This window comes from Myxine glutinosa, chromosome 1 (genome assembly GCF_964187855.1).
Source record: "Myxine glutinosa chromosome 1, kmMyxGlut1.1, whole genome shotgun sequence".
Taxonomy (NCBI): Eukaryota; Metazoa; Chordata; class Myxini; order Myxiniformes; family Myxinidae; genus Myxine; species Myxine glutinosa.
The window spans coordinates 131677850-131703120 of record NC_136261.1 but is presented as its reverse complement, the minus strand read 5'-3'; the positions used below and the strand labels follow the sequence as shown (position 1 = coordinate 131703120).

At 42.7% G+C, this 25271-nt stretch overlaps 1 protein-coding gene across 1 annotated transcript in view; it reads right to left on the bottom strand.

Moving 5' to 3' along the window:
* Positions 1-945: 945 nt before the first annotated feature.
* LOC144888692 (receptor-type tyrosine-protein phosphatase delta-like) overlaps positions 946-25271 on the bottom strand; it is a 461017-nt gene continuing 436691 nt past the window's right edge. The window contains exons 4-5 of the mRNA XM_078767618.1: positions 3016-3161; positions 946-1101 (exon numbers count right to left, since the gene is read on the bottom strand). Coding sequence (XP_078623744.1) covers positions 946-1101; positions 3016-3161 — 302 coding nt within the window. The remainder of the gene's footprint in view (positions 1102-3015; positions 3162-25271) is intronic.

Here is a 25271-nt window from a genome sequence, read left to right as displayed (position 1 = left end):
CTTGTTCCATTATTTGTTGGATGTAAAATCCATCCTTTCAATGCTCCATGCCATCTGGTATGTGCGAGTATGAAGCCGACATGCTCCGACTGAGATTAAACATCATCCTATTCCACTCTTTCACAGTATTTATCAGACTTCTGCAATCGTGCAGTAGACATCAGAGAGATCGCATGGGTGGATGCACTGGGAACGCTTTCAATTTGTTGTCCACCATAACAGGAAATGAATCATTGGAGAAACAAATTATCACACCATTTTATCATTTGCTTATCTGAGACCACCTTTACTGCCTGCTCATCGTCGTTCATTCTTCTTGATCCTGAAGGCACAACAACCATGCTCCATCTAGGAGTGTCGTGCATGTCGCTCGAAGCCGTCACATGCGGAATACTCTGTTCTTTGCCTTTCCATTATAATGCGTCATGCTTGACATAAGGATTTTTGTCTGCTTTACATATTTCTTTCTCCAACATTCTACACTTCAAATAACGTTGAGATCTAAGACACAAGTGCTTCCAAGGCAGTTGTAGGAGTTCCAAAGCAAACCTCATGTCTACTTTTGCTTAAGAAATAGCTTCCTCAATTCTTTGCCTTTGTTATATTCAATGTCTGGGCCTCTGCCAACTACGAAACACATTTGTTTGAATGAGAGTGAACATAAGGAAGAGTGAAGGCAAGTAGGTTTTGCTACTGATCACATGTGCAGAAATTGACAAGTGAATAAACAACTCAGCAAATGAGTGTGAGTAATGAATGAAAAAAGGAATGAGTAGGCACATAGATGAAAGTAGCAGCAATTAGGCAATAACAACAATGGAGAAAAAAGAATCAATGATAAAGTAAAAAAAAGAAAAAAATTGAGTCTTTGGAAGAAGTGGAGAAGATGTTCAGCAAATGGGGAAAAATATGGGGAATGAGAGGTGATTGAACTACTTGAAAATTTCAGTGGATCTTACCGGGCTGTACAGTGAGCGTACTGGTGGCGCTGACTTCACCCAGCCCATTAGATATTGTGCATTGATAGATGCCGTCATCAGAGGGTGTTCGCAGAGGTTGGATACGCAACACGGAACCAAGACCCTCTGAAAATTGGATCACCTACCATGCACAAAAAATAACCGAACAATGAACAAAAGTATACATTGAAGAAAAGCTTGTATGATCAGTGTTCGTTTGAGGTTTAAGAGAAGGATTATGCCTAAAGTGACACATAAGATGATGTACCGTATGATTAAAATCGATTGATGTACTTTGCTTAAAATGAGGGCAAGATCTTATCCAGTAGAAAAATAGATATATAGATGTAACGAATTTTTTTTAGAGGCCATTTTTCCCCGCAGAGCAGGGGTTGGCCTTTTTCGGGCACCTTGGTCCCCTTTTTGAAGCAATTATTTTATGGCTGGATGCCCTGATGCCCTTCCTGCCGCCAACCCTGTTAGTCGGCTTTTGCGACACACAAGGAATTACCAGTGAACTGGTACTCAATTTGCCGACCTCGGAAGGATGACAGGTTGAGTCAACCCCCCTTGCATTAATTCAGCGATTGACCGGGATTCCAACCCATGATCCTAGGATCCCAAGCCGGCACCCTAACCGCTAAGCCAACACCAGGCTCAAGAGATATAATGAATGGTAAAATGAAATCGATTTGATTCCTTGACATGAAACTTTAATTGAATAGTTATTTGCTCACAAATGCCAATATTTTGCAAAATAAAAAAAATTAAACTCCTGTGCAGGAGAAATATGGAAAAAGAAAATCTCATTTCCTAGGGGAGAAATGCAGTTATATTGAATTTTATACATCCTTCCCATGGTGGATAAAAATAGATGATCAAACAAACTTTCCGTGCAGAAGTTGTAGATACGCATGGTGAATCTCATCACGAGACAACAACGTCTCCAACTTACAATATTCACACCAAACCTAATCATGAGAGAAGCGGGATCGATATGACATTCGCTCAAAGATGACTGAAGAAACTCAGAGATGTAAACCCCAAAGAGTTTCCCAATATGCAGTATCTGCTCCTCTATATCCTTTAAAACCTACAGTGATTGTGCAGAAGCTAATCAATTAAGTTTGGAGTGCTGCCTAAACATTGTCCCAACTAAACAGGAATAAAAGGCAAATGGTTGTTTTTCAATGATTCACATGGGTGAAAATTTTTTCCTTGTCCGAGTATGCCACTTTTCAGAGGGTTCCACAAATCCTGATAATAAGGACGGAGTAAGTTTCTCCTTGGTACACAGTGGATGTACATAAGCCTAATTTTTGTACGTACGGATAATTTTTTTTTTTAATGAAAGTCGCATGTTTTGTGACTTGTAATTTGTGAAAGTTGGGTTAAACCAACTAAACAAGGAATGAAAAGCATTGTTTAATTTTTAACTCAACTGGACTACCGTCCAGTTGAGTTCATCACATACTGAACTCTCCGGCGTCCGTCGTCTGTCGTCGTCGTCGTCGTCTGTCGTCCGTTAACTTTTCGACCTTAACACTTCGATATTTCCCACAAATATCAACCGATTCTGATCAAACTTGACATGCAGCATCCTTACCCCAAGGACCAGGTTGGTATTACATTTCAGCCCGATCCGTTGAAAAATGGCGCACGTAGGCGACCACAAAAAAAAAACCAAACTAAATTTGATTTTTTCAAAAGGCCAAAAGGATTAGAACGGCACTGGGCGATGCTGGGTTCCCCTGCTAGTTCAAAATAAGCCTTACTCAATATATTATAGCAGCATCAATATGATAAAAAATATAGGCTCTAATGCAGCACATAACTATTCTAAATTGATTAATACCTCTACATATTCGCTGTTTGAAATAGTTTCTTTGCCAAGAAGGTGAATTTTACAAAATTCACCCCTATAACATACCAGTCAGGAAGCAACATGGTTTTGTGGCCAAAAATTGCTGTTGCTCTTTTATATAACCTCAAATATCATTCAAATAACAAGTATTGGCCTGTGCATTATCTCGCCATACACTACATAAATCCGTACCTCAAACCTCTGTGAGCTGACTTTCTGACCCTTCTTTGTCCATGTGATGTGCGGTCGAGGATCTCCCTTCGCTATGCACACAAATGAGGCAACACCGCCTGAGACACCGGTCTGATCTTCAGGCAGCTGAGTAAATTCTGGAGGAACTGCAGGAGATTGCAAAGGCACGTTTGCTTGAGCAATTCAATATCAAGGAAATTTATTGCTACCTTTCATTCAAGGAACATCAATGTCTGAAACTTATATGCAGTAAAATCTGATTTACATGTTTCTTAAATCCTCCAGCCACCTTTGTGGACCAAAGCAATACTTTGAATGGAATATGAATCTTTCGGCAACTACTAGTCTTGAACGGTTACCTCTAGATAATGTAAGAAATTACGACAAATACCAGAATATCTGTAGAATTCGTTTATCTCATACAGTATAATAAATTGTCAGTGTAAATATCTCCCTTACAGATGTAGCAGAAAATAAACATCAAGAGAGAAGGAGAAATTCATGAATACATCTCAAAGTAAACCAATGTATTTGCAAGGTGTCTAATTATACCTGAGCTGTATGAAAATATGAGTGGTTAATGATTCACAAGTAAACACAAGGAAACAGCTTCCAGCCAAATAAACCATATATTTTTCACTGAACAACAGCAATGCTAACGCGTGTTGTTGTAACAGCTATTCACCGCCAACTTTCAAACAGTCTTTGCTGCCCAACCCATTAATTAATAACTGTCATCTGGCTGCACATTTACTATTTGCATTTGTGTTGCTTTGAGGAGTGATGAGGTAGGGGTGCACACAAACATGGTGTGTACACAATATGTTTGCCAGGCTTGGATTTCATATTTTTAAGCACACGATGCTTGTCTTGCTGTTCTGTGCTGATGTTGGTGTAGTTTATCTGCCTATCTTTCTTTGTCTTTTTACCCATTCCACCCCATATGAGTGAAATAGTACAGTGGTCATTGGACGCAATATGTGAACCAGCCTGTGAAGACTGCTGAACTATTAATTTAAATCCAGACTTGCATGTGGCTGAACAAGACTGGGGAATTAGATACTCCATAAAGTCGTTTAAAGAACACTATGGTGGCATGGGGAGTGAAATAGAGCATGACAATCATAGCTTCTGGTCCACTACCAAAGCACTGAAGCAATGATGCAAAGAAAGAAGAGGAAGCAAGTGTTGATGCGAGGAAAGAACAGTATGGTGCATGACAAATGTGGGATTTGTAATGAATAGATGCACCTGGAAAGCAATCCCTAATATCTTGGTTTGACTTTGGCTTTGTCCTGTGTTAGGACTAAGGTGGTTGTATCAACACTGTGCATCACTGGTGAGCTTGCACTACTGCCTGACACCTCGCTGGCAACTGCACCAGTAGGTGGATGTTCTTCTCCAGCATCCCATAGGTGCAAAATTGCATCTCAGGTTAATTATGCTGCTAATTACCTTTGCTACCGTGGATGGAGGTTATATTTTCACCCTGGTTTGTCTGTTTATTACTTGCGAAAATTAAAGATTTTTCAAGTATTTTGGTTGGTTGGTTTGTTACTTGCCGGAAAAGATTCCGGCAAGTATGTTGGTTGGTTGGTTGGTTTGTCTGTCTGTCTGTTTGTCTGTCCGTTTGTCTGTTTGTGTGCAGCACTACGTCTACACCGTTGCATGTAGAATCGCCAAACTTTACACACATATTTGTCTTGCCCTGGAATAGACTGTGCCCAATTTTTAACTCTCTAGGCCCAACGCTTCCATTACGACGTCATAATTCGACAAGCACAACACTTCATCCAATCAAGATGCAATTTCTTGAGTGCCATGTCGGCATAAACTGGTGGAGAAAAAAAAAAGATGATGACGTCATCGGTCACGTGGTTCGGCCGCCATCTTGGAAAAAACGAAAAACTTTGCACCTCTATATCTCCGAAAGTGCTGAATAGAAAAAATTGAGACATGGCTCATTATAAAGAACTCTCCATGGGGAATAAAGTATGTTAATAATGGTGTCATAGGTACCTCCATTATGACGTCATAATTCATCAAGTACAAAACTTCGTCCGATCAAGATGAAATTTCTTGAGCATAATCTAGGAATAAATTAGTTTAGAAAACAAATAATGATGACGTCATCGGTCACGTGGTTCGGCCACCATATTTGTCCAAAATGGCCAATAAAAAAGTACATTCCGGCAAGTCCTCGGTCTCTGACCGATTTTTCATCTGTCTGTCTGTCTGTATGTCAATCTCTTGCAGTTCACGATTATAAACCGATCTTTACGAAACTTTACCAAATTTTAGAGTTGGTCTTAAGGAAAAGCCTATTCATGTTGAGGTCAAAAGGTCAATATAGGCCAATGGTCAACAATTCTGTCAAATTTCTAAAATCCTCAATTTTCATCTGATTGACTTGAAATTTGAAAAGGATTTACATATCACGTCACTGAATTCAACCACCAATTATTTCTAGGATAACTTAGGCCAAAAGGTCAACATAGGCCAAAGGTCAACAACTTAGGTGGAATTTCTAAAATCCTCAATTTTCATCCGATTGACTTGAAATTTGAAGAGGATTTGCATATCAGGTCAGTGAATTCAACCACCAATACTTTTTTGAGGTCAACATAGGCCAAAGGTCAACAACTTTGGTAAAGTTGCTAAAATCCTCCATTTTCATCTGATTAACTTCAAATGTGAACAGGATTTGCATATCTGGTCACGTAATTCAACCAGCAATTATTTTTGAGATCTAAAGGTGAAAAGGTCAAGATAGCACAAATTTCTAAAATCGTCAATTTTCACAACTTAAAATTTGAAGAGGATTTGCATACTTGATCATTGAATTCAAATACCAATAATTTTTTAGGTCAACATATGCCAAATGGACAACAGGCTAAAGGTCAACAACTTAGGTGAAATTTCTAAAATCCTCAATTTTCATCTGATTGACTTGAAATTTGAAGAGTATTTGCATATCAGATCACTGAATTCAACCTCCCATTATTTTTGAGATCAACATAGGCCAAAGGTGAACAACTTATTTCAGGGATATCACAAGCATTGTGCTACACATGACATATTTCTGGTTTGTTTGTTTGTTTGTCTGTGAGCAGGATATATCAAAAAGTTGAGGATGGATTCGGACAAATTGTGGGGAGCAGGTTGGGTGTATGACAAGGTCGAAGTGATTTCAGTTTGCTGAACATCCGGATCTGAATCTGGATACAATAATTTATAAAGTGATTCTTCACCATTGAGTGATCGGGCCAAAAACGATATATAGCACGATATCGCAAAAACGTTACGGATGGCTTTGGATGAAACTTGGCGGACAAGTGGGGTGTGTGATAAGGACGAATCGATTCAATTTTGGTAAAGATCTGAATCAATAATCTTTAACTAAGTGCTTCGCCATTAAGAGATAGGGCCAAAAACGATACATTGCATGGTATTTCAAAAAGCTATAGACAGATTATGACAAAACTTAGTGGATGAATTGGGACAGTGACAAGAACAAGCCAATTCAATCGTGATTCAGGTCCGGATCTATTAGTGGGATACAAAATGTAAACTGTTCAGCATGGCGGAGGTATGCAATCTACCGAGTGCCCTACTAGTTTATCAACCGATTCGGCTGGACAAGCTCTTAATGCACCTATAGCATGTCCTTGTCTGGACTTCCCAAAAAGTTAACACAAAAAGTCAAATTCTCCACTGTCTTCTTTGCAGTCAAAAGCCCGTTGCATTGGTAGACATTTAAATTTATGTTGGACTAGCAGAGTTACCCGGCGTTGCTCGGAAAATAAATAATCAGTCACGTGTGTGTAGTGGACTTTTTATAGTCAGAGGAAGCCACGCCCCTTGGGCACGCCCCTAGTCTAAATATGATGCGTCCATGTTTTTTGTCAACATAGGCCAAACAAATTTTGTCAACAAATATGGTTATAGACTAGAAGAGTTACCTGGCCTTGCCCAGAAAATAAATAGTCAGTCACGGGTGTGCAGTGGCGTCACTAGGGTTGGTGTCACCCAGTGCAGTAACTCATGGTGTCACCCGTCCGTCCCCCCACACCCCCATGGACCTCCTCCCGTACAAGACCATACAGAATCCTTAGTAATGTTTTTTGTACTAATGTTACTCGTAAATCGTAATTCCCGTATATCACTGAATGTAATGGCAATAGTAGTGACATAAACAACTAGCAAAATTAAAATTACACCTTTAACCCTCTGGAGTCGATTCTATCGGCTTCACGCATGCGCCGAAATGTTTACAAGCCGAATTTATCGGCTCTAGCCGCATTGAAATTTACCGCGCATTTACCGCCTCCTGGATTCGATGTGCATAATACATAATAATAATAGTAGACTCCAGAGAGTATAATAATAATAATAATAATAATAGTTGTAGACTCCAAAGGGTTAAATTACAATATCATACGCACAGCCTAAATGTATTTACATTTACATCGTTTCATGTGGTGAAAGTGAAAATTCGGTAAGAAAACAATAGAATTCGAAGTAAAAACGTTTAAGAACATCAAAATTATGTTGATTTTAACGTTAAACTTTATTGTTACATGAGATACCGTGAAATGGGGTGAATAGGGACACAAACTGAAAAAAAGTTCGGAAACCTTTTTCGCTGAAAATTGATAACCATACTGATTTGTTGATATTTGGGTTGAAAGTGTTCTCTTGTTTTTAAAAAAGCAACTTATAGTCCCGAATAACCCCATATATGGGTTAAATAGGAATAAATAGGATTTTTATGGCTGTTCCTATTCACCCCGTTTTACGGGTGAATCGGGACAGTCACTAATACAAAAAAATAATAATCAAGAAACAATCCTGAGTTTCCAACTTATTGCTAAATTGATAGCTCAGATGGGTGCTCATAATATGCACCCATAATATAAACCCTGCACATAATATGCACATAATGGATATTATGTGGATGCACATAATATGCACCCAAAAATATGAAAATATGAACCAAATATATGAGCCAATGAAAAAAAAAATGGGATAAAAAGTTTCTCCAAACTGTCCCTATTTCTTGATTATTATTTTTTTGTATTAGTAACTGTCCCTATTCACCCGTAAAACGGGGTGAATAGGGACAGCCATAAAAATCCTATTTATTCCTATTTAACCCATATATGGGGTTAATAGGGACTATAAGTTGCTTTTTTAAAAACAAGAGAACACTTTCAACCCAAATATCAACAAATCAGTATGGTTATCAATTTTCAGCGAAAGAGGTTTCCGAACTTTTTTTCAGTTTGTGTCCCTATTCACCTTGCTGTCCCTATTCACCCCATTTTACGGTACATTAATGGATGAGGTTTGCATAATCAATAACGGTCCAAATAATGTAGAACTTTGAGACAAATGCAGATGGAAATATACTCATAAATTAAATTATACCATAAAAATAACCAGGAACAAATACACAAGCATTTCAGCACTTAGTGAACATGTCGACTAATTCAAAACTTTCCTTTCCTGGCCTTCAAAGCTGCAAACTTCTGAATCACTTCATCGAAATCAATGCCTTTTACCAACTCACTTTCAATTGATAACATTGCAAGATCGGAAAGCCTTGACGGTCCCATTGTAGATCGCAAATAGTTCTTTATAAGTTTCAGCTTTGAAAACCTCCTCTCACATGAAGCCACAAGCTCACAGATCGTCAGAAATAATTTTAGGCTTAGTGAAAGGGTTGGGAGAGATTCTACAAAGTCCCATTCAGCGATGAATGTCAAAACGTCTAATGTTGCCCAATCTTTGGCTTCTTCCAGATCCATCTCTGCTGCTTTCAGGTGCCTTCTCAGCCTTGGTATTTCTATTAAACGCTCACTCTCGGATACCTCATCATAGAAAGTGGTCAATTTTGGAATGGACACCTTTAACTCTTCTTCAGTGGCAGATATGAGAATCTTCACTTGAACAGCCTCAAACATGGCTGCTACTTCCTTGATGGCTCTTGATCTGATCTGGAGTTCAGAATGAAAGCGATCAATGCTTTCGCTCAAATCTGATTGATCTCTCCATTCAGGTTGCTAATCCAGACTTGATCTGCTTAACAGAAACTTTCCTCCTTCAAGATGTCTCTGATTCCTTAATATCTCTTCCTAGTTACTCCCTCCTCTGGTATGATAGACCTGAGCCTCGTCCTGGTGGTGGAGTTGCTATCTTTATCAAAAACTCTCTTCCTCACTCTCCTTGCACTGCCCTCTCCCCACCCCACCCCCAGGAGTACCTCTGGCTACGGCTTCCTCTCCGCTCCCACCTTTTGTTCACATGTGTTCTGTACCGTTTACATTTCGCTGTCTGACAACATGGACCAACTTCTATCAACTCATCCAAACTCTCTCTTCCTCATATGTGGCGACTTCAACTGTCATCATGCCAGCTGGCTGGGTGTGGGTTCCTCTCTCACCAGCCATGGCACCTCAGCAAAGGACTTCTGCGACTCATTGGGACCGACACAATCTGTCAATTTCCTGACAGGGATCTCAGTCAATGGAGTATCTTCTCTTCTAGACTTGGTTATGACAAACTTCCCTGCAAATGTCTGCTGCTCTTCTTCTGCTCCAATCGGTTCTTCTGATCATGTGCTTGTTAAAGTGGACATCTCTCTGGCCATTCTCAGAGAGCCTCCTCAGCGCCGACGAGTCTGGCATTTCACTCAGGCTGACTGGCATGGTCTGCAAGCAATCATCAATCATCTGGACTGGTCTCCCATCTCTACTGCCTCTGACATCAATTTTCCTGGGAATTCTTCCAAAGCAAACTGCTCTCTCTCATGCACAGATTTATCCCATCTCGTCTTCAGTTGTCGTACCCTTCCTCCCGTCCATGGTACACTGAATCTTGTGGTGAGGCAGTTGCCCTGAAACAACTTGCCTTTGCCTCTTGGAAGACAAATCCAACTGAAAGCAATCTCAGTTCCTTCCACCAAGCTCGGAACAAGTGTGTGTCTACCCTCAGGAGTGCCAGGAAGCACTATCTCTCCACACTCAAGATTGAACTCTCAAACCTGTCTCTTTCCTCCAAATCCTGGTGGCATATGGTCAAATCCATTTCTGGTGTTTGTTCCCCCTCCACCCCCTCCCTTACCTCAAATGGCTACACAGTTGACACCGCACGTGACAGAGTTGAGGCATTTGGCTTTGTGTTTGCCTCAAAATCTTGTGTCCCAAACCCATCTCTCTCTGTTCCCATCTTACCCAGTCGAACCCAACTGCTCCTGGACTCTGTGTCCTTTTCTCCTGAGAAGGTGGAGAAGTTTTTGTCAAACCTCGACTCTGATTTTGCAACTGGACCAAACGGCATCAACCCACAGGTCCGAAAATCCTGCTCTGCCACTCTATCTCACCCTCTCTCTGTTCTTTTCACCCTCTCTTTTGCTCAAGGCCATCTGCCAGCATCTTGGAAATCAGCAAACATTACCGCTTTACACAAAAAAGGTGCAAAAACAGATCCTTGCAACTACAGACCAATCAGCCTGCTCCCAATTATCAGCAAAGTCATGGATTCCATCATTGCTTCGGATATCAGGCTTGATCTCCGATCATGAATTTGGATTCAGACCAGGTCATTCTACTCTGGACATGTTGCTTCTGCTGTCTCAACAATGGATGGAGGTCCTCAATGCCAAACAGTAAATCAGAGCTGTCTCCCTTGACATATCATGTGCCTTCGATAAGGTCTGGCAGCCAGCTCTGCTCACCAAACTCTCCTCCTATGGTATCCATGGAAATCTCCACGCTTGGCTTGCGGATTTCCTCTCTAGGCGGTCAACGTGTGGCCCTGAATGGATTTCTCTCATCACCCCTCCTGTTCTGGCTGGAGTTCCCCAAAGTGGTGTTCTGAGCCCTGTGCTTTTTCTGGTCTTCATCAATGATCTCTCTGACTCTCTGGAAAATCCTCCCTATCTATTGCTGATGACTCCACTCTCTACCGCTCCATCCCTCATCCCTCAGATCGGCAGTCTGCAGCCTCCTCACTCTCTGCAGACCTGGACAAAATCACAGACTGGTCAAACAAGTGGAACATGTCTTTCAATCCTGACAAATCTCACACTCTTACTATGTCTCTCTGAAAAGACCGACTGGAAAACCCTCCCATCTACTTTCTCAGCAATCCTCTCCAAGAAGTTCTGTCGCTCAAACTTTTGGGTCTCACGATCTGCCATGATCTTTCTTGGGAAAACCACATTTCCAAGCTGGCCTCCAAAGCCATTTGCCGACTGGGCATCCTCCGTCGTGCAAAGTCCTTCCTATGCACACCTGAGCTCCTCACCACATACAAGGCTTTCCTCCACAGCTCAATGGAATACTGTTCCCCCCTTTGGGCCGGTGCTCCTGCCTCACACCTAGCTCGGCTTCACGCTGTTGAAACGAAAGCTTTCAGAATCATTGGAATCACCCACGATGAAGCTAACTCCGAGGGCCTTTCACTTACTCACTGCAGGCAGGTTGGTGGTCTACAGACTCCTCTCCGGCCTTGCTCCCACAGCTCTCTCTGTGCTCTGTCCCCCCAAATATTCCTTCACGTCGCACAAGATCTACCTGCAACCCTCTTATGGTTAAACTGCCAAAATCTAGGCTCTATGCTCACCTTCACTCTTTCGTTCCTCTTTTCTCCCGCCTCTGGAACAAACTCCCCCACTCCCTTCAATCCCGCTCCTCCCTCCAGGTGTTTAAAACAGCTGTTCACCACCATCTCTTATCTTCCCCCATCCAAAACCTTGATCTTTTCCAACCCCGCTAATTCACCCCAGATACACCTTTTTGAAATTCGAACTTCTTTCGTGGAAGTCCTTGCAGTGTCCATATGTTTTATACCTCTCCCACCGCCCTCTCCCTCCCACAGTTCTCTCGATGTCCCTGCTCTCAAATGTTGTGTTTGTGTCCTTCCCCCTCTCTCCCCATCATGTCTACCGCTCCCCTTATTTTGTGTTTTATGTGTCGGGTTGACTTTCTGTGTGTTTAATGTTCGCTCTTTCACGAGCCTAGAACTTGTATACCATAAAAAAAATATTTAAAAAAATGCACTCAAACAGCGCCCTCATATTTTCTTCTTGTGGAGTGCATGCAGCATCGCTTGCCTGCTCTCCTGCTATCCTCTTCTTGAACCTGGCTCTTCTCTCTACTGCAATTCCATATTCGTCTGATTTTAAAAGCGCCTGTTCAACTGCACGCTCCACTAGGTAACTGCACTCCTTGTGCAGAAAAAGTCTTAGCGCCTCTTGCTTTGTCACCACCTTGGCGAGAGTTAAGCCCTTAGTCTGCAGGTACTGCTGTGTAAGATTAACTTCCTGAAGTACATCACACCAGAAGTACAGGTAGCACAGAAAAGTGAAATCACAGACAGCAGGCAAAAGACCTTGTGCTGCTCCTCTTGTGTCCAAATTTTCATGTGGATCACAAAGAGCTTCAATCGCAGCCACAAACCTATCAAACTTTTCTTTAACTGGCTTAACTGCATCATGATGAGCACTCCAGCGTGTTGTTGATAGCCTTTTCAATGACACTCCAGTATGGTCAATTAACACATCCCTTCGATTGGTGGAATCAGCAAAGAAAGAAAACTGTCTCAAGAGTTCCAAAAAATGTCACACACGATGCATTTTCAGCAAAAGAGTGCTGACCGCACAAGTTAAGCTTTTCCTTTAATTACTACTTCATTCTCAAAAAAGTTATTGATATAGTTTCACAAATACTAATTCCCACAATATTGGAGCTAAAACACCAGAAAATTTGACAAAAGCAGCGACTATAAAAACACCAGAAGCAACGAAAACCGCACGTGCTTGTAGCACGTGCAGACGAAACCACGTGATTCGAAGCGTCATTGTAATTGGGTAATAATGACCGCTCTAACCGGAGCGCATTGGAAGGTTCAAAAAGTAAATTAGCATGGAGTTTTAGCCTTGTAGGTATATTGATACATGTAAGCTGGGCTTACGGAAAATGTTTTTGTTGTTATAACAAACTACCGGGATATTTTTATAAAAATTAAGAAATTCCTGCTGAAACACTGCAAAAATTTGGTGTCACCCCCTCTGATAGTGTCACCCGGTGCGGTCCGCACCCCCTGCACCCCCCAGTGAGGCAAGTGCGTGTGTGTAGTGGGCTTTTTATAGTCAGGGGCAGCCACGCCCCTTGGGCACGCCCCGCTGCCACGCCCCTAGTCTAAATATGATGCGCCCATATTTTATGTCATGAAAAGTTACACTCCATGTACCCCCTCTTCTCTCTCCAAGTCACTTCCTTAGGCTGTCCATGAATTTATGTATTTTGGCACAACCGAACAAACAGACGTTCACAAATAGGGTTATCGATTAAAAAATTTGAAATAAATTTCAAACTAATAAACTGAATCCATCTCATTTTTCTCTGTTTTTAAAAAATTTGTGCATCTGTATTTATGTTGTGTGGAAAATTATGTGTTTTGTGTATTTGCAGAAATGTACTTTTTTTGTATAGAGTGTCGTGGCTCGTGGAGGAGCTAAAAATCAGAATGGATCAGGACGCAACCGAACGAAAAGAACAGTAGAAAGAGAGAGGTTGGGGTGGGTGCTGGTACATAAAAAACAGCAGGGTTGAAGGACAAAATAGAGGGATCTTGGAGAAATAAGGGATGTGGGAAAGAATGAGAACAAGGGAAGGACACCAGCGGTCAACATGACGGATACAGCCACAAACCCTCAATCGCAGAAGGGGAAGTAAAAACAAGAAACTTGGAAGGAGGTGGGATTTTGGGAGGGTTAATGGGGGTAAACCATTGATAATGTGATTTCACATTTATTGCTTAAGGTTTGGCAAAATAGAAACACTTCTCAATTGTTCACGCACACCGACCGGCACATGACCAAAATGAATCGTCACCTTGGGAATAAAAATGGACACATGCCGAGATGCAGGGTCTAGTGGCCTGAGGAAGCTCACTGTGAAGCGGGTGAAACGTCGCCTGAGACCGGGTCTGCTCTTTCTTATTTATTACATAAATTAGCAGAATAGATGGAGGTAATTTCCCCTTCCTTCGAGGTAATTTCCCCGAGGCCCTTCCCAAGCCACCCTACATCACACGCGTTCCTCTAGAAACAGTCATCTACTGACCATCGCAAAGTCGAATGGCTGCCCACTTGCATTCATTCATTCCCTCATACATCCATGATCTCATCACTGATTTTTTTCACATTCTGTTCCTCTCCAGGACATTGCATTAGTTGTTGTGTTACTCCTCATTTTCTACTCGAGTATGTCCAACACTCCCTCCCCTCTCACCCCACTCCCGACATCCCCGATAGGCTCTGTAAATCTGCCACATTTGCCATTTAGCTCCTCGGTAAGCATAGACCCCTGAATAATAATGTCCTTTCACAAGTCTGTTGTGGATATGTTTAAATGGAAGAGAGAGCAAAGGATAAGAAAACCATATTGCCTCCAGCCACCTTCGGGGGTGGAGGGATAAAAACAACAGTCTCACCTGAAGGTCTTCATACAGTAAGGTATTTGAATAGATAGGTACTGTTTAGTAATCCTGAGTCCAGTCTGCTTCTTTCTTACCGGGTTTTCCCACCCAGCAGTCTTTCCTGCCCAGCGAGTTTGAAAGGATGAAACGTTGTTATCTCTGTCATCTTCCAAATTGTGGTTGTGTGTGGTGCTGTGTCTATATTATGGTTGTGTGTGGTGTTGTATGAGAGGGTTAATAAAAAAATGGCAAGCACCATATATGAGCCATGAATAAAAGAGGGATTGACAGAAGAATAAAGGAAGAGCAGCAAGCGTATAGAAGAGGAGGAAGAAGGCCCATCTAAACCCACACAACACATATACCCCCAAATCCCTTAGACAACGGTTGTGGGCCTATCTCGTCACATATTACTAACAATATAACTGACTTGGGAACTCTTACGTGCCATGGGTGTTCGATCACCCAGAGGGCCGGTTCCATATCCGTCACAATATATAGAGAGTCCATGCTGTCATAGTGTTCTTGCCCAGTATGTACTATAATATATCTACAAACTGCCCCATGAGTCTTAAAAACTGTAGAAATGACACATTATACAAACACCAGAGGTACACAAAACTAAGTGCAAGCGGCTCCCACAAGAGGAATATTGGCCTAAAAGCTTTGATTTAATTAGAGTAAGAACAATGATATTCTCTGGCTACAGTGATAAAAACCACCTTTAGAGGCCATTTTTCCCCGCAAGCGGGGGTTGGCCTTTTTCGGGAACTGTGGTTGTTGTTGTTTTTCGGTCCCCTATTTGAAGCAATGTTTTACGGCCGGATGCCCTTCCTGACGCCAACCCTTTTTGCCGCCTTTAACGACAAGCAGGGAATTACCAGTGAACTGGTACTCAATTTGCCGACCTCGGAAGGATGACAGGCTGAGTCAACCCATGCTGTCCATGCTGTGATGAACCTTATAAAGGATCTGCAGTTTACTATTGGTTTCGTTAACATCACAGATTTGGAAAGTGTGTTGCTGAAAAAGGGGATGTTTTCACTTAACGTTTTGTGTATGGTGAGGGCCTAGAGGTGGTGTAGGAAGATCGTAGATTAAATTGAATAAACTCGTGCACAAGGGATGGGTCGGTTGTTATGAAAGCATATAGTTTTATTTTCAGAAGTGCTTCACTGAGATGCAAACCAGCAACGGAAGAGGAGACAGAGTAGTATACGAAGGAAGATCTTGGGTTCATTAACTTTAATAATGAAGATGAATGTCTGACAGGATGACACAGAGGTAGTACGCTCGTCTCTGAGCTGTCTCATCTAGGCACTTCGTTATTGACCTGACCTTAGACTGTTGGACCGGTGATTCGCAGGCAGGGTGTCGCGTTGCTGCTTGCACTGTTCCTCGGACGGACGATAAGCCAGGGACCCGTCAGCTAGCATTAGCCGGTGGATGTTCAACATCACATGACATCATTCGACAAAGAGTAGGCGACTTATCCCTGGTATCCTGCGCAAATTCCGAATTCCTGACATAACGAGCAGGGATACTGCATTCAACGGCACAAACATGTAACTAACAGACGTCGTGTTGAATATACCCGGTCCAATATGCAATTGCGATAGACAATGACCAAAACGAAGAAGATAGAGCAATCGAGTGAATAATCTCTCAAAGGATGTGGGAAATAAAGCATCGAAAAAGATGCAAACCCATGTTTTCACACAACAGTAGCTTGTTTTGGACTTTATAATCGAATTCAGTTTTCATGGTGGTAAAAGAGAGAGTACGTTGCCAGGTTTCAAGTCAAAAACCTATACAGCACATAATGGGTAGGACCAATCTACCAATGCCAATGTCTCCCTCCAATGATATAAAAGGAAATAGCATGAGACGTGCGCTGTGCCACACAAGCTAGCAAACAATAATGCAAGTTTAATCAGAATGCATCTTAAAATGCAAAAAGCATCCACATCTGCTTTGTACTGAAACGAAACGACAATAACAACGACTAATTTTTATTTATTTATTTATTAGTCTTCTCCATATTCTCATAATAAGCGTTTGTTGAAAATTTGATGACAAAAGCTGAAATGGTAAAGAAAGTTATGGCCAGGACATACAGACACACTAGAGATCAATGGTAAATCTATGTTATAAAACACGAGTGTCCATCCATCCATCCTTCCCGAAACTACTCCTGAGTTTTGGGGCTAGCCCCACCAAGCCTTTCTGTGGAACGTTTCGGGGTTCCAGCGGATGTCGTAAGGTACGTGGGAGGTTTCGTAAATTCCTCGTATGATTCGCCATTGACTGGGTGCACAACCATTCAGACTGGGTATGTTTTATGTCCAAGTCATTCACGAACCGGCAGTCAATGCCTGATGTTCGATGAAAGGTGGCACAGGAATGTGGAATTTATTGGTTGATGGTTTTAGCATTCACCATTTCCACATGGTCTGTTTTCTTTTGGCCTCCCATCCATGTATAGCACGGGTACGTCACTTGTAGATAAGTAAATATGGTAGCAATTAAAACAAGACCGAAAGTCTATCAACAGCATAACAGGGCTTGTTTGATACTTTAGTTGAACAGGATAGTATGACCTGGGTAGAAATACCAGTTAGCAGTTAGCAAATAATGTAAGAATCAATTTTTTTGACTTCAGGCATGGACAACCGGTTCGTGAATGACTTGGTCAAAAAAAACGGCGAATGGCAAATGATGAACCAATAAATCCCTCATTATTGTGCCACCTTCATTCGAACGTCAGGCATTGCAGCAGGTTCGTGAAGGACTTGGACAAAAAATGTACCCAGTCTGAATGTTGCTATGTCCAGTCAATGGCGAAACTGCAAATGGAGAACCTGCGAATGTCACGGATGGAAACCCAACGTCATTTCCTCATTCTGATTTAAACTCAATATCTCTATATTTTCATTCCAAACAGCATCATTCATCATTACAATCACTATTTAATACTATGGTATTAATATATCAAATTATAATGTTAAATCACGAATGTATTGAGATAACAAACCAGCGAACCTTTGCCATCTGTTCACTTCCATATTCGGAAGCAAGGTCCATGTAGATCGCATTTCAAAATCGGAATTGTATTGAGAATTTCTGAAACCTCCTACATTACCTTACAATACCAGCTGGAATCCCAAAAGATTCTACAGAAGGTTATTATATTTCCTTTTACTAAAATATGCAACTGTAATGGTTACTAAACACTGCCCCCTGTCATGTGACCAGATCCTCAGCTCTGATTGGTGGATGGTCGTGAGGGACATACATATATACAGACAGACAATTGCTGTTCTCGGTGGCATTGCCATACGGCTTCAGCAAAAAAAATACCCTGCTGTCTTGCGCTGCATGGCAGATGGGCTAATAAGGCCTATATCTATACTCACTGTGACTTTGCCCTTTGACATTTTGACCCAATTATTAATTTGTCTTTTCAATACTCTCATAATAAGAGTTTGTGAAAATTTGTTGTTAAAAGATCAAATGGTAAAAAGGGCATTGCCTGGATAGACGCACTGACACACAGATTACAGAAACACACACACACACACACACACACACACACACACACACACACACACACACACACACACACACACGAAGCAATTGCAAGACCCAGTCGGTCCGCGCGTCTGCCTGGGGAGTAGGCTAATTAATGCCAAATCAGCATGCAGTAAGTTTTCTGGATAATGAAAAAGGGCAGGCCCGTTAATTACCCAGATTCCTCAATCCATATTTATGTGAGCATAAGTGGACCTTGCTTTCAAATTCAACAGCAATTGCAAAGTCACTGATAAAACAATACCCTATGTGTTGAATATTCACACGTTCGACCGACCATGCTGTCTTGGCAATTGTTACAACAGGGTTGTGTTTTCACAGTAGTTCTTGCATGCAACCTGTTAGTTGAAAGCTTGTGGTGCTAATCCCAGCAGCGGAAGCAGTACATCATAACAATGTGGTGTATTGGAAACTCAAAATAATCTTGGCAACACGTGAGCCCTGCGGAGCCGAACAAGATGTGGTGTTACTGAAAATGATACAAAGCTAATGGGCGAGCAGATCCAAGTCACAAGAGAAATGCAAAGCTTCCATGAATTTCCTCATGTTCAAAAGAAGTAAACGTGTCGGATGTGTGGCTTTTGGTCAAAAATAAATATAAATACCATGAAGAAACGTTGTTTATGTTATGATGTTAGCAAAGCTGTGAGAATAGGGAGCAGGAAGAACAAGGTAGAAAGGGATGTGGGAATTGAAACCAGAATTTTGAGGCAAATAAATAATTCTCAACAATCAACAAGCGGACGTCAGGGAGACAGGCTGTTAAAGTCAAACATTGTAAATTTGATTTTAAATTAACAAATTGTAAATTTGTAAACATTGTAAATTTGATTTGAAAGTCGGAGACGACGATGGTTCACGAGCGAGCGGTATTCAATGACAAAGGATGGACTACAACCGAAACAGGCCCGGACTGGGGGGTCGGGGGCCCACGTGGCAGGTGTCGGCCCCCGACATGCGGTGTAAATGCCGATTTACAAAGGGCCCCAATGCGCTGGGTGCGCAGGCCTTTAAGAGCCAGCTGTACGTAATTGTGTGTGCTGCTGGCCTGGAAATGTCAAAACGAAGGTTAGTGACCTTGAAATGAGATAGAAAATAATGTATAATCAGTTATGAGGTTAGTTAGCTACACAATACCGAAAATTTGGTTCAATTCCGACAACTTTGAAAATTTGACCTTTGTGACCTTCAAAGGTCAAAGGTTGAAGATTCTGAAATTTGTTGGAAAACTTGTATTTCATGATGTATGTGATAATATAAGATCATGTACGACATTTCACTATATCAGGAAGCGAACAATGTAAAAAAACCATGAAGAATCGCCTTTTCTAAATTTTGTGACCTTGACCTTGGGGCGAAAATGAAAAATCGAGCTGCGTGGGGCTAGACACATGACATTGGCCTAACCAAATACCGAAACCCCTGTCAGATTCCACCAACTCCATCGGAGAAGATGTAGCTTGAACTCGATTACCCCCTAAAAAGACATCTTTTTCGGGCGTCGCTCCGCCCACAATGTGCACCTATGCCCACTCTAGGCAGGACACAACTAGATCATGATATCAACCTCCCACCCAAGTTTCATCAAGATTGGATGATATCATCGTGTAGTTATGCTGCGGACAGACAGACAGACAGACAGACAGACAGACACACACCCATGACGAATATAGTGGTCACTCTGTTTGACAACTCGTGAACCAATAAAATTATTGAAATCCCTTATTTTATAATACTAGCAACGGTACCCGCCCTATGGGCGGGGCTTCAATTGGGAAGCCCAAATGAAAAGGCAAAATATCAGAAATTGAAGGCTTTTATTTTATTTTAAACGATTCATATAAACATCCGTTAAATCATATCACACGCAAGTCATCAAAATCTAAACAGTACATGCCACCCATTTTGAAAAAAGATTGAATTCTGCAAAATGGAAGCAGCCGCTGCACGTCTTTCTCAGTCACACGTTTATGTGTGAGGAGTGCGCGCCAAATCTGTAACACGGAAGCGGCCGCTACACCTGTTTCTCAGTCGCTTTGCACACGCTGCCATGTTACTTCGGAGCCGCACGTTGATATAGGAAGAGTTCGTCAGGAGTCGATCTACTCTCTCCTGGTACGTAGAATAAACAGTATTTGTAGAATTTCAACAAAAGCCACATCACTGTTCATATCGGTAAATATTATTCCATCATGTTTGGAAAAACTGGAAAATTGGAAAATTGGAAAACTTGGAAAACTTGGAAAAACAATATAGCCTATTTTACTCCCAGGGGTCCCAGGAATACCCACCCAAAATATCGTTGCGATCGGTTGAGCCGTTTTTGCGGTACCTTCGAACGGACGGACGGACATTTGGTGAATTATAGTAAGATACACCACCACTGTGCATAAAACAGGGCACAACTGGTTTATTTATCTGATGTGTTTTTGTAAACAAGATGAATAAAAATATATCCTTGGTGGTGGTTGTTGTTGTATCGCCCCAGACATTTCTCTGAAACAAGCCCGTGGCACAGAGACAGCCGATCAATCTCGCAAGAGCGACCCACATCCAGGATGGTGTACCCTCGCTTCTCGCTTTCACATTTAGGGTCACAACAGAGTTAGAGAGAGAGAGAGAGTGTGTGTGTGTGTGTGTGTGTGTGTGTGTGTGTGTGTGTGTGTGTGTGTGTGTGTGTGTGTGTGTGTGTGTGAAAGAGAGGGAGAGAGGGAGAGAGGGAGAGAGGAGAGAGAGGGGAGAGAGGAGAGAGAGGAGAGAGAGGAGAGAGGAGAGAGGAGAGAGGAGAGAGGAGAGAGGAGAGAGGAGAGAGGAGAGAGAGAGAGAGAGAGCGAATGTTTGTGATGCTCTGTTAAGACTATGGGCATGACTTGTTATCTGCATGTACAGTTTGAAATGCTGCTGGTTCCCTTGCTCGAAAATCATATATGCGAAATAGCCTTTTCCTTGAACTCTAATCCCTCCTTTGTTCCCCAATTTGGACAATATTATTTTTATTTTTAGTATTGTAGCTATTAAGCTGTCGTCATCAGACTTGGTTCTAAATTAGGAGGCACATCAAATCAGTAATCATCAAATCATCAAATGATGTAAAATTGACTGAGGAAGTGGAACCAACTTCCTCAGTCTCTTCAATCTCAGTCTTTGCTCCAGAGCTGAAAGATGACTGTTCCCCACCAACTTTGACCATTCCCCATTCATATTCATTATATTTTCTGCTCTCATTATCCCTCCCTAAGCTCACCTCTTTCGGTTCAGGTTGTATTTTCTCTCCTCTCACTCCACCCAACTTTCCAGTTTTTTTTACCATTGCTGTTTCATCATCATCATCATCATCAATCATCACCATCATCATCATCACCATCATCACCATCATCATCATCAATCATCAGCATCATCACCATTATCATCATCAATCATCATCATCATCATCAGCTGTTTTTTTCCTTACTCTTCTTTCATCATCCTTCTTTACTGTGTTTGAGATTCTATTCAATTTGTTCGCCCCAGTGCTCCTCCACTTTCCCTTACTCTCATTCTTCCCCTCGCCCATTCTTTCTCCAATATCACCCTCTGTTGTATTTCCCTTGACCCTGCTGTTGGTTTGTTTACATGCTTTCAAATGTGTTCTTTCTCTTATGTTCCTCATTCTAGCTTCTCCAGGAGTCTCGACTTTGTTTCAATGATAAATGAAATAAAAAGTTCAGAGATGGAATAATCACCTTTGAAATGATGAAGTGGGGTTCAAATAAAGCAACAAATACAATGACAAAGATTGGAGAATCCAACTCTCTCTGCACCTCGTGCCAACTACCTATCTCTTTCAAATTCAATATTATATATATATATATATATATACACAGTATACATATAATGTCCACTCCTGCATCACCAGATGCATATGGCTGCAAAAGCAGTTTCTTAACTAATGGGCACAATCCGGTCAGGGCATCACTTTTACGGAATCACTTTTACGCAGGACACTCGAATGGCTCATTCATCCCAGTAAGATGGTACTCATTTCACTGACCACAGATGGATGACAGGCTGAGTCAACACCACCTGCTGTTAATTCAACGACCCACAGGGATTTGAACTCAGGACCCTGGAATCCCAAGCCAGCACCCTAACCGTTAAGCCAACACCTACGAACCAAAAAAAGTAAAGAGCAAAGATGGAGTCATCAGGAGGAACCTGGATAGGATTTGGGTTTCAGCCGCTACTCATCTACCCTCAAACCCATCCAAGCGCAGCCAAGTGAACCTTCCAGAAAAAAAACTGCAAGAATTCACTTCTCCGAAGACATATAGATAAAGAAAGAGAGAAATAAATAAGAAGAAAGAATTAGAATGAATAAAGAGAGATATATGAAAAAGTAGAAAGAAATGTGAAAGGAACAAAGATCTCTACCTCCTAGCCCGGGCTTCTTTCCTAAACTCCTAGCCCGAACTCCTAGCCCGAACTCCTAGCCCTAACTCCTAGCCCAGGCTTCTTTCCTAAACTCCTAGCCCTAACTCCTAGCCCTAACTCCTAGCCCTAACTCCTAGCCCGAACTCCTAGCCCTAACTCCTAGCCCTAGCTCCTAGCCCCTAGCCCTAGCTCCTAGCCCTAGCTCCTAGCACCTAGCCCGAACTCCTAGCCCTAACTCCTAGCCCTAACTCCTAGCCCGAACTCCAAGCCCGAACTCCTAGCCCGAACTCCTAGCCCTAGCTCCTAGCCCTAACTCCTAGCCCGAACTCCTAGCCCTAACTCCTAGCCCTAGCTCCTAGCCCCTAGCCCTAGCTCCTAGCCCTAGCTCCTAGCACCTAGCCCTAACTCCTAGCCTGAACTCCTAGCCTGAACTCCTAGCCCGAACTCCTAGCCCTAACTCCTAGCCCTAGCTTCTAGCCCTAGCTCCTAGCCCTAACTCCTAGTCCTAACTCCTAGCCCTAACTCCTAGCCCTAGCTCCTAGCCCTAGCTCCTAGCCCTAGCTCCTAGTCCTAACTCCTAGCCCTAACTCCTAGCCCTAGCTCCTAGCCCTAGCTCCTAGCCTTAGCTCCTAGCCCTAGCCCCTAGCCCGAACTCCTAGTCCTAACTCCTAGCCCTAACTCCTAGCCATAGCTCCTAGCCCTAGCTCCTAGCCCTAGCCCCTAGCCCGAACTCCTAGCCCTAGCTCCTAGCCCTAGCTCCTAGCCCTAACTCCTAGCCATAACTCCTAGCCCTAGCTCCTAGCCCTAGCTCCTAGCCCTAAATCCTAGTCCTAACTCCTAGCCCTAGCTCCTAGCCCTAGCCCCTAGCCCGAACTCCTAGCCCTAGCTCCTAGCCCTAACTCCTAGCCCTAGCTCCTAGCCCTAGCCCCTAGCCCGAACTCCTAGTCCTAACTCCTAGCCCTAACTCCTAGCCCTAGCTCCTAGCCCTAGCTCCTAGCCCTAGCCCCTAGCCCGAACTCCTAGCCCTAGCTCCTAGCCCTAGCTCCTAGCCCTAACTCCTAGCCATAACTCCTAGCCCTAGCTCCTAGCCCTAAATCCTAGTCCTAACTCCTAGCCCTAGCTCCTAGCCCTAGCCCCTAGCCCGAACTCCTAGCCCTAGCTCCTAGCCCTAGCTCCTAGCCCTAACTCCTAGCCCTAGCTCCTAGCCCTAACTCCTAGCCCTAGCTCCTAGCCCTAGCTCCTAGCCCTAAATCCTAGCCCTAGCTCCTAGCCCTAGCTCCTAGCCCTAACTCCTAGCCCTAGCTCCTAGCCCTAACTCCTAGCCCTAGCTCCTAGCCCTAGCTCCTAGCCCTAGCTCCTAGCCCTAAATCCTAGCCCTAACTCCTAGCCCTAGCTCCTAGCCCTAGCCCCTAGCCCGAACTCCTAGCCCTAGCTCCTAGCCCTAACTCCTAGCCCTAGCCCCTAGCCCGAACTCCTAGCCCTAGCTCCTAGCCCTAGCTCCTAGCCCTAGCCCCTAGCCCTAGCCCCTAGCCCGAACTCCTAGCCCTAGCTCCTAGCCCTAGCTCCTAGCCCTAGCTCCTAGCCCTAACTCCTAGCCCTAGCTCCTAGCCCTAGCTCCTAGCCCTAACTCCTAGCCCTAACTCCTAGCCCTAGCTCCTAGCCCTAACTCCTAGCCCTAACTCCTAGCCCTAGCTCCTAGCCATAGCTCCTGGCCCAAGAAAGATGTTCAGAAGAACCTGGAAAGACAGATTTTAGCATTTCTTCCTTAGGCAAAAACGCAGCAACAGTTACAAGCTACAGAGGTCCATCAGCGGGGAAGCAGAATCCACACAGACATCAGAATATGGTACAATCGTAATGAAGCGGAAAACCAAATACTGCATTGGAGTAATCACAAGGAACCAGAAGAAGTAAAGAGCAAAGTTGGCGTGTGTATGTGTGTGTATGTATGTATGTATGTATGTATGTGTGTATGTGTGTTTGTGTAATGTATGTATGTATGTATGTCTTTATGTAAGTACCGGTGCATCTGAAATTTCAAGAAAAAAAAGCAGGGCTTGTCCGATATCCACCAAATTTTGCATCTGTTGGTAGTACCCTATGGTCATGTCATGGACACAAATACACCCTCCCCTGCCCGCACACCTTTGCGGGGAGGAGGGATAAGACCTGCCAGGCTCGAGAAGGAAGCGGGTGTTTCTAGTTAAATGCAAGTACGCATCTTGGTCATTTGAGGAGACTTGGTGAATGACCAGACTTTTCAGATAAACAATCAAGAATCAAGTTAAAACAATACATATCAAAGATATGAAATTAAAATAGTATCTAATTGAAGTTTCCTAATAGCTACTGTACAATCCCTTAAAATATCACATCAAAAGGGTACTAAAACACCCAAATAATAAGTCTTCACAATAAAAAGTAAATAATCAAATCCAATGAGGTGAGCAACTATATATATATATATTGCATATGATGGAGAAATTCAAAATGTTTTTCAAATCTATTTTGCCAGGAAAGCAAGTGTTCGTCTCCACTTTCCCTTCACTCTTGAGGACTCGAGGGTTACAAAAGGTCATCCATCCGTGATGTCTTATACCATAAAAATCAATTACAGCATCACCTAGAGAAAGACAACGTGATCTTCCCATCATTACTTCTGCCACCGAAGGTGGATGGAGGTTATGTTTTCACCCCTGTCTGTCTGTTTGTCTGTGAACTGGATATCTCGAAAAAAATTTGGACAGACCCAGACCAAACTAGGTGGA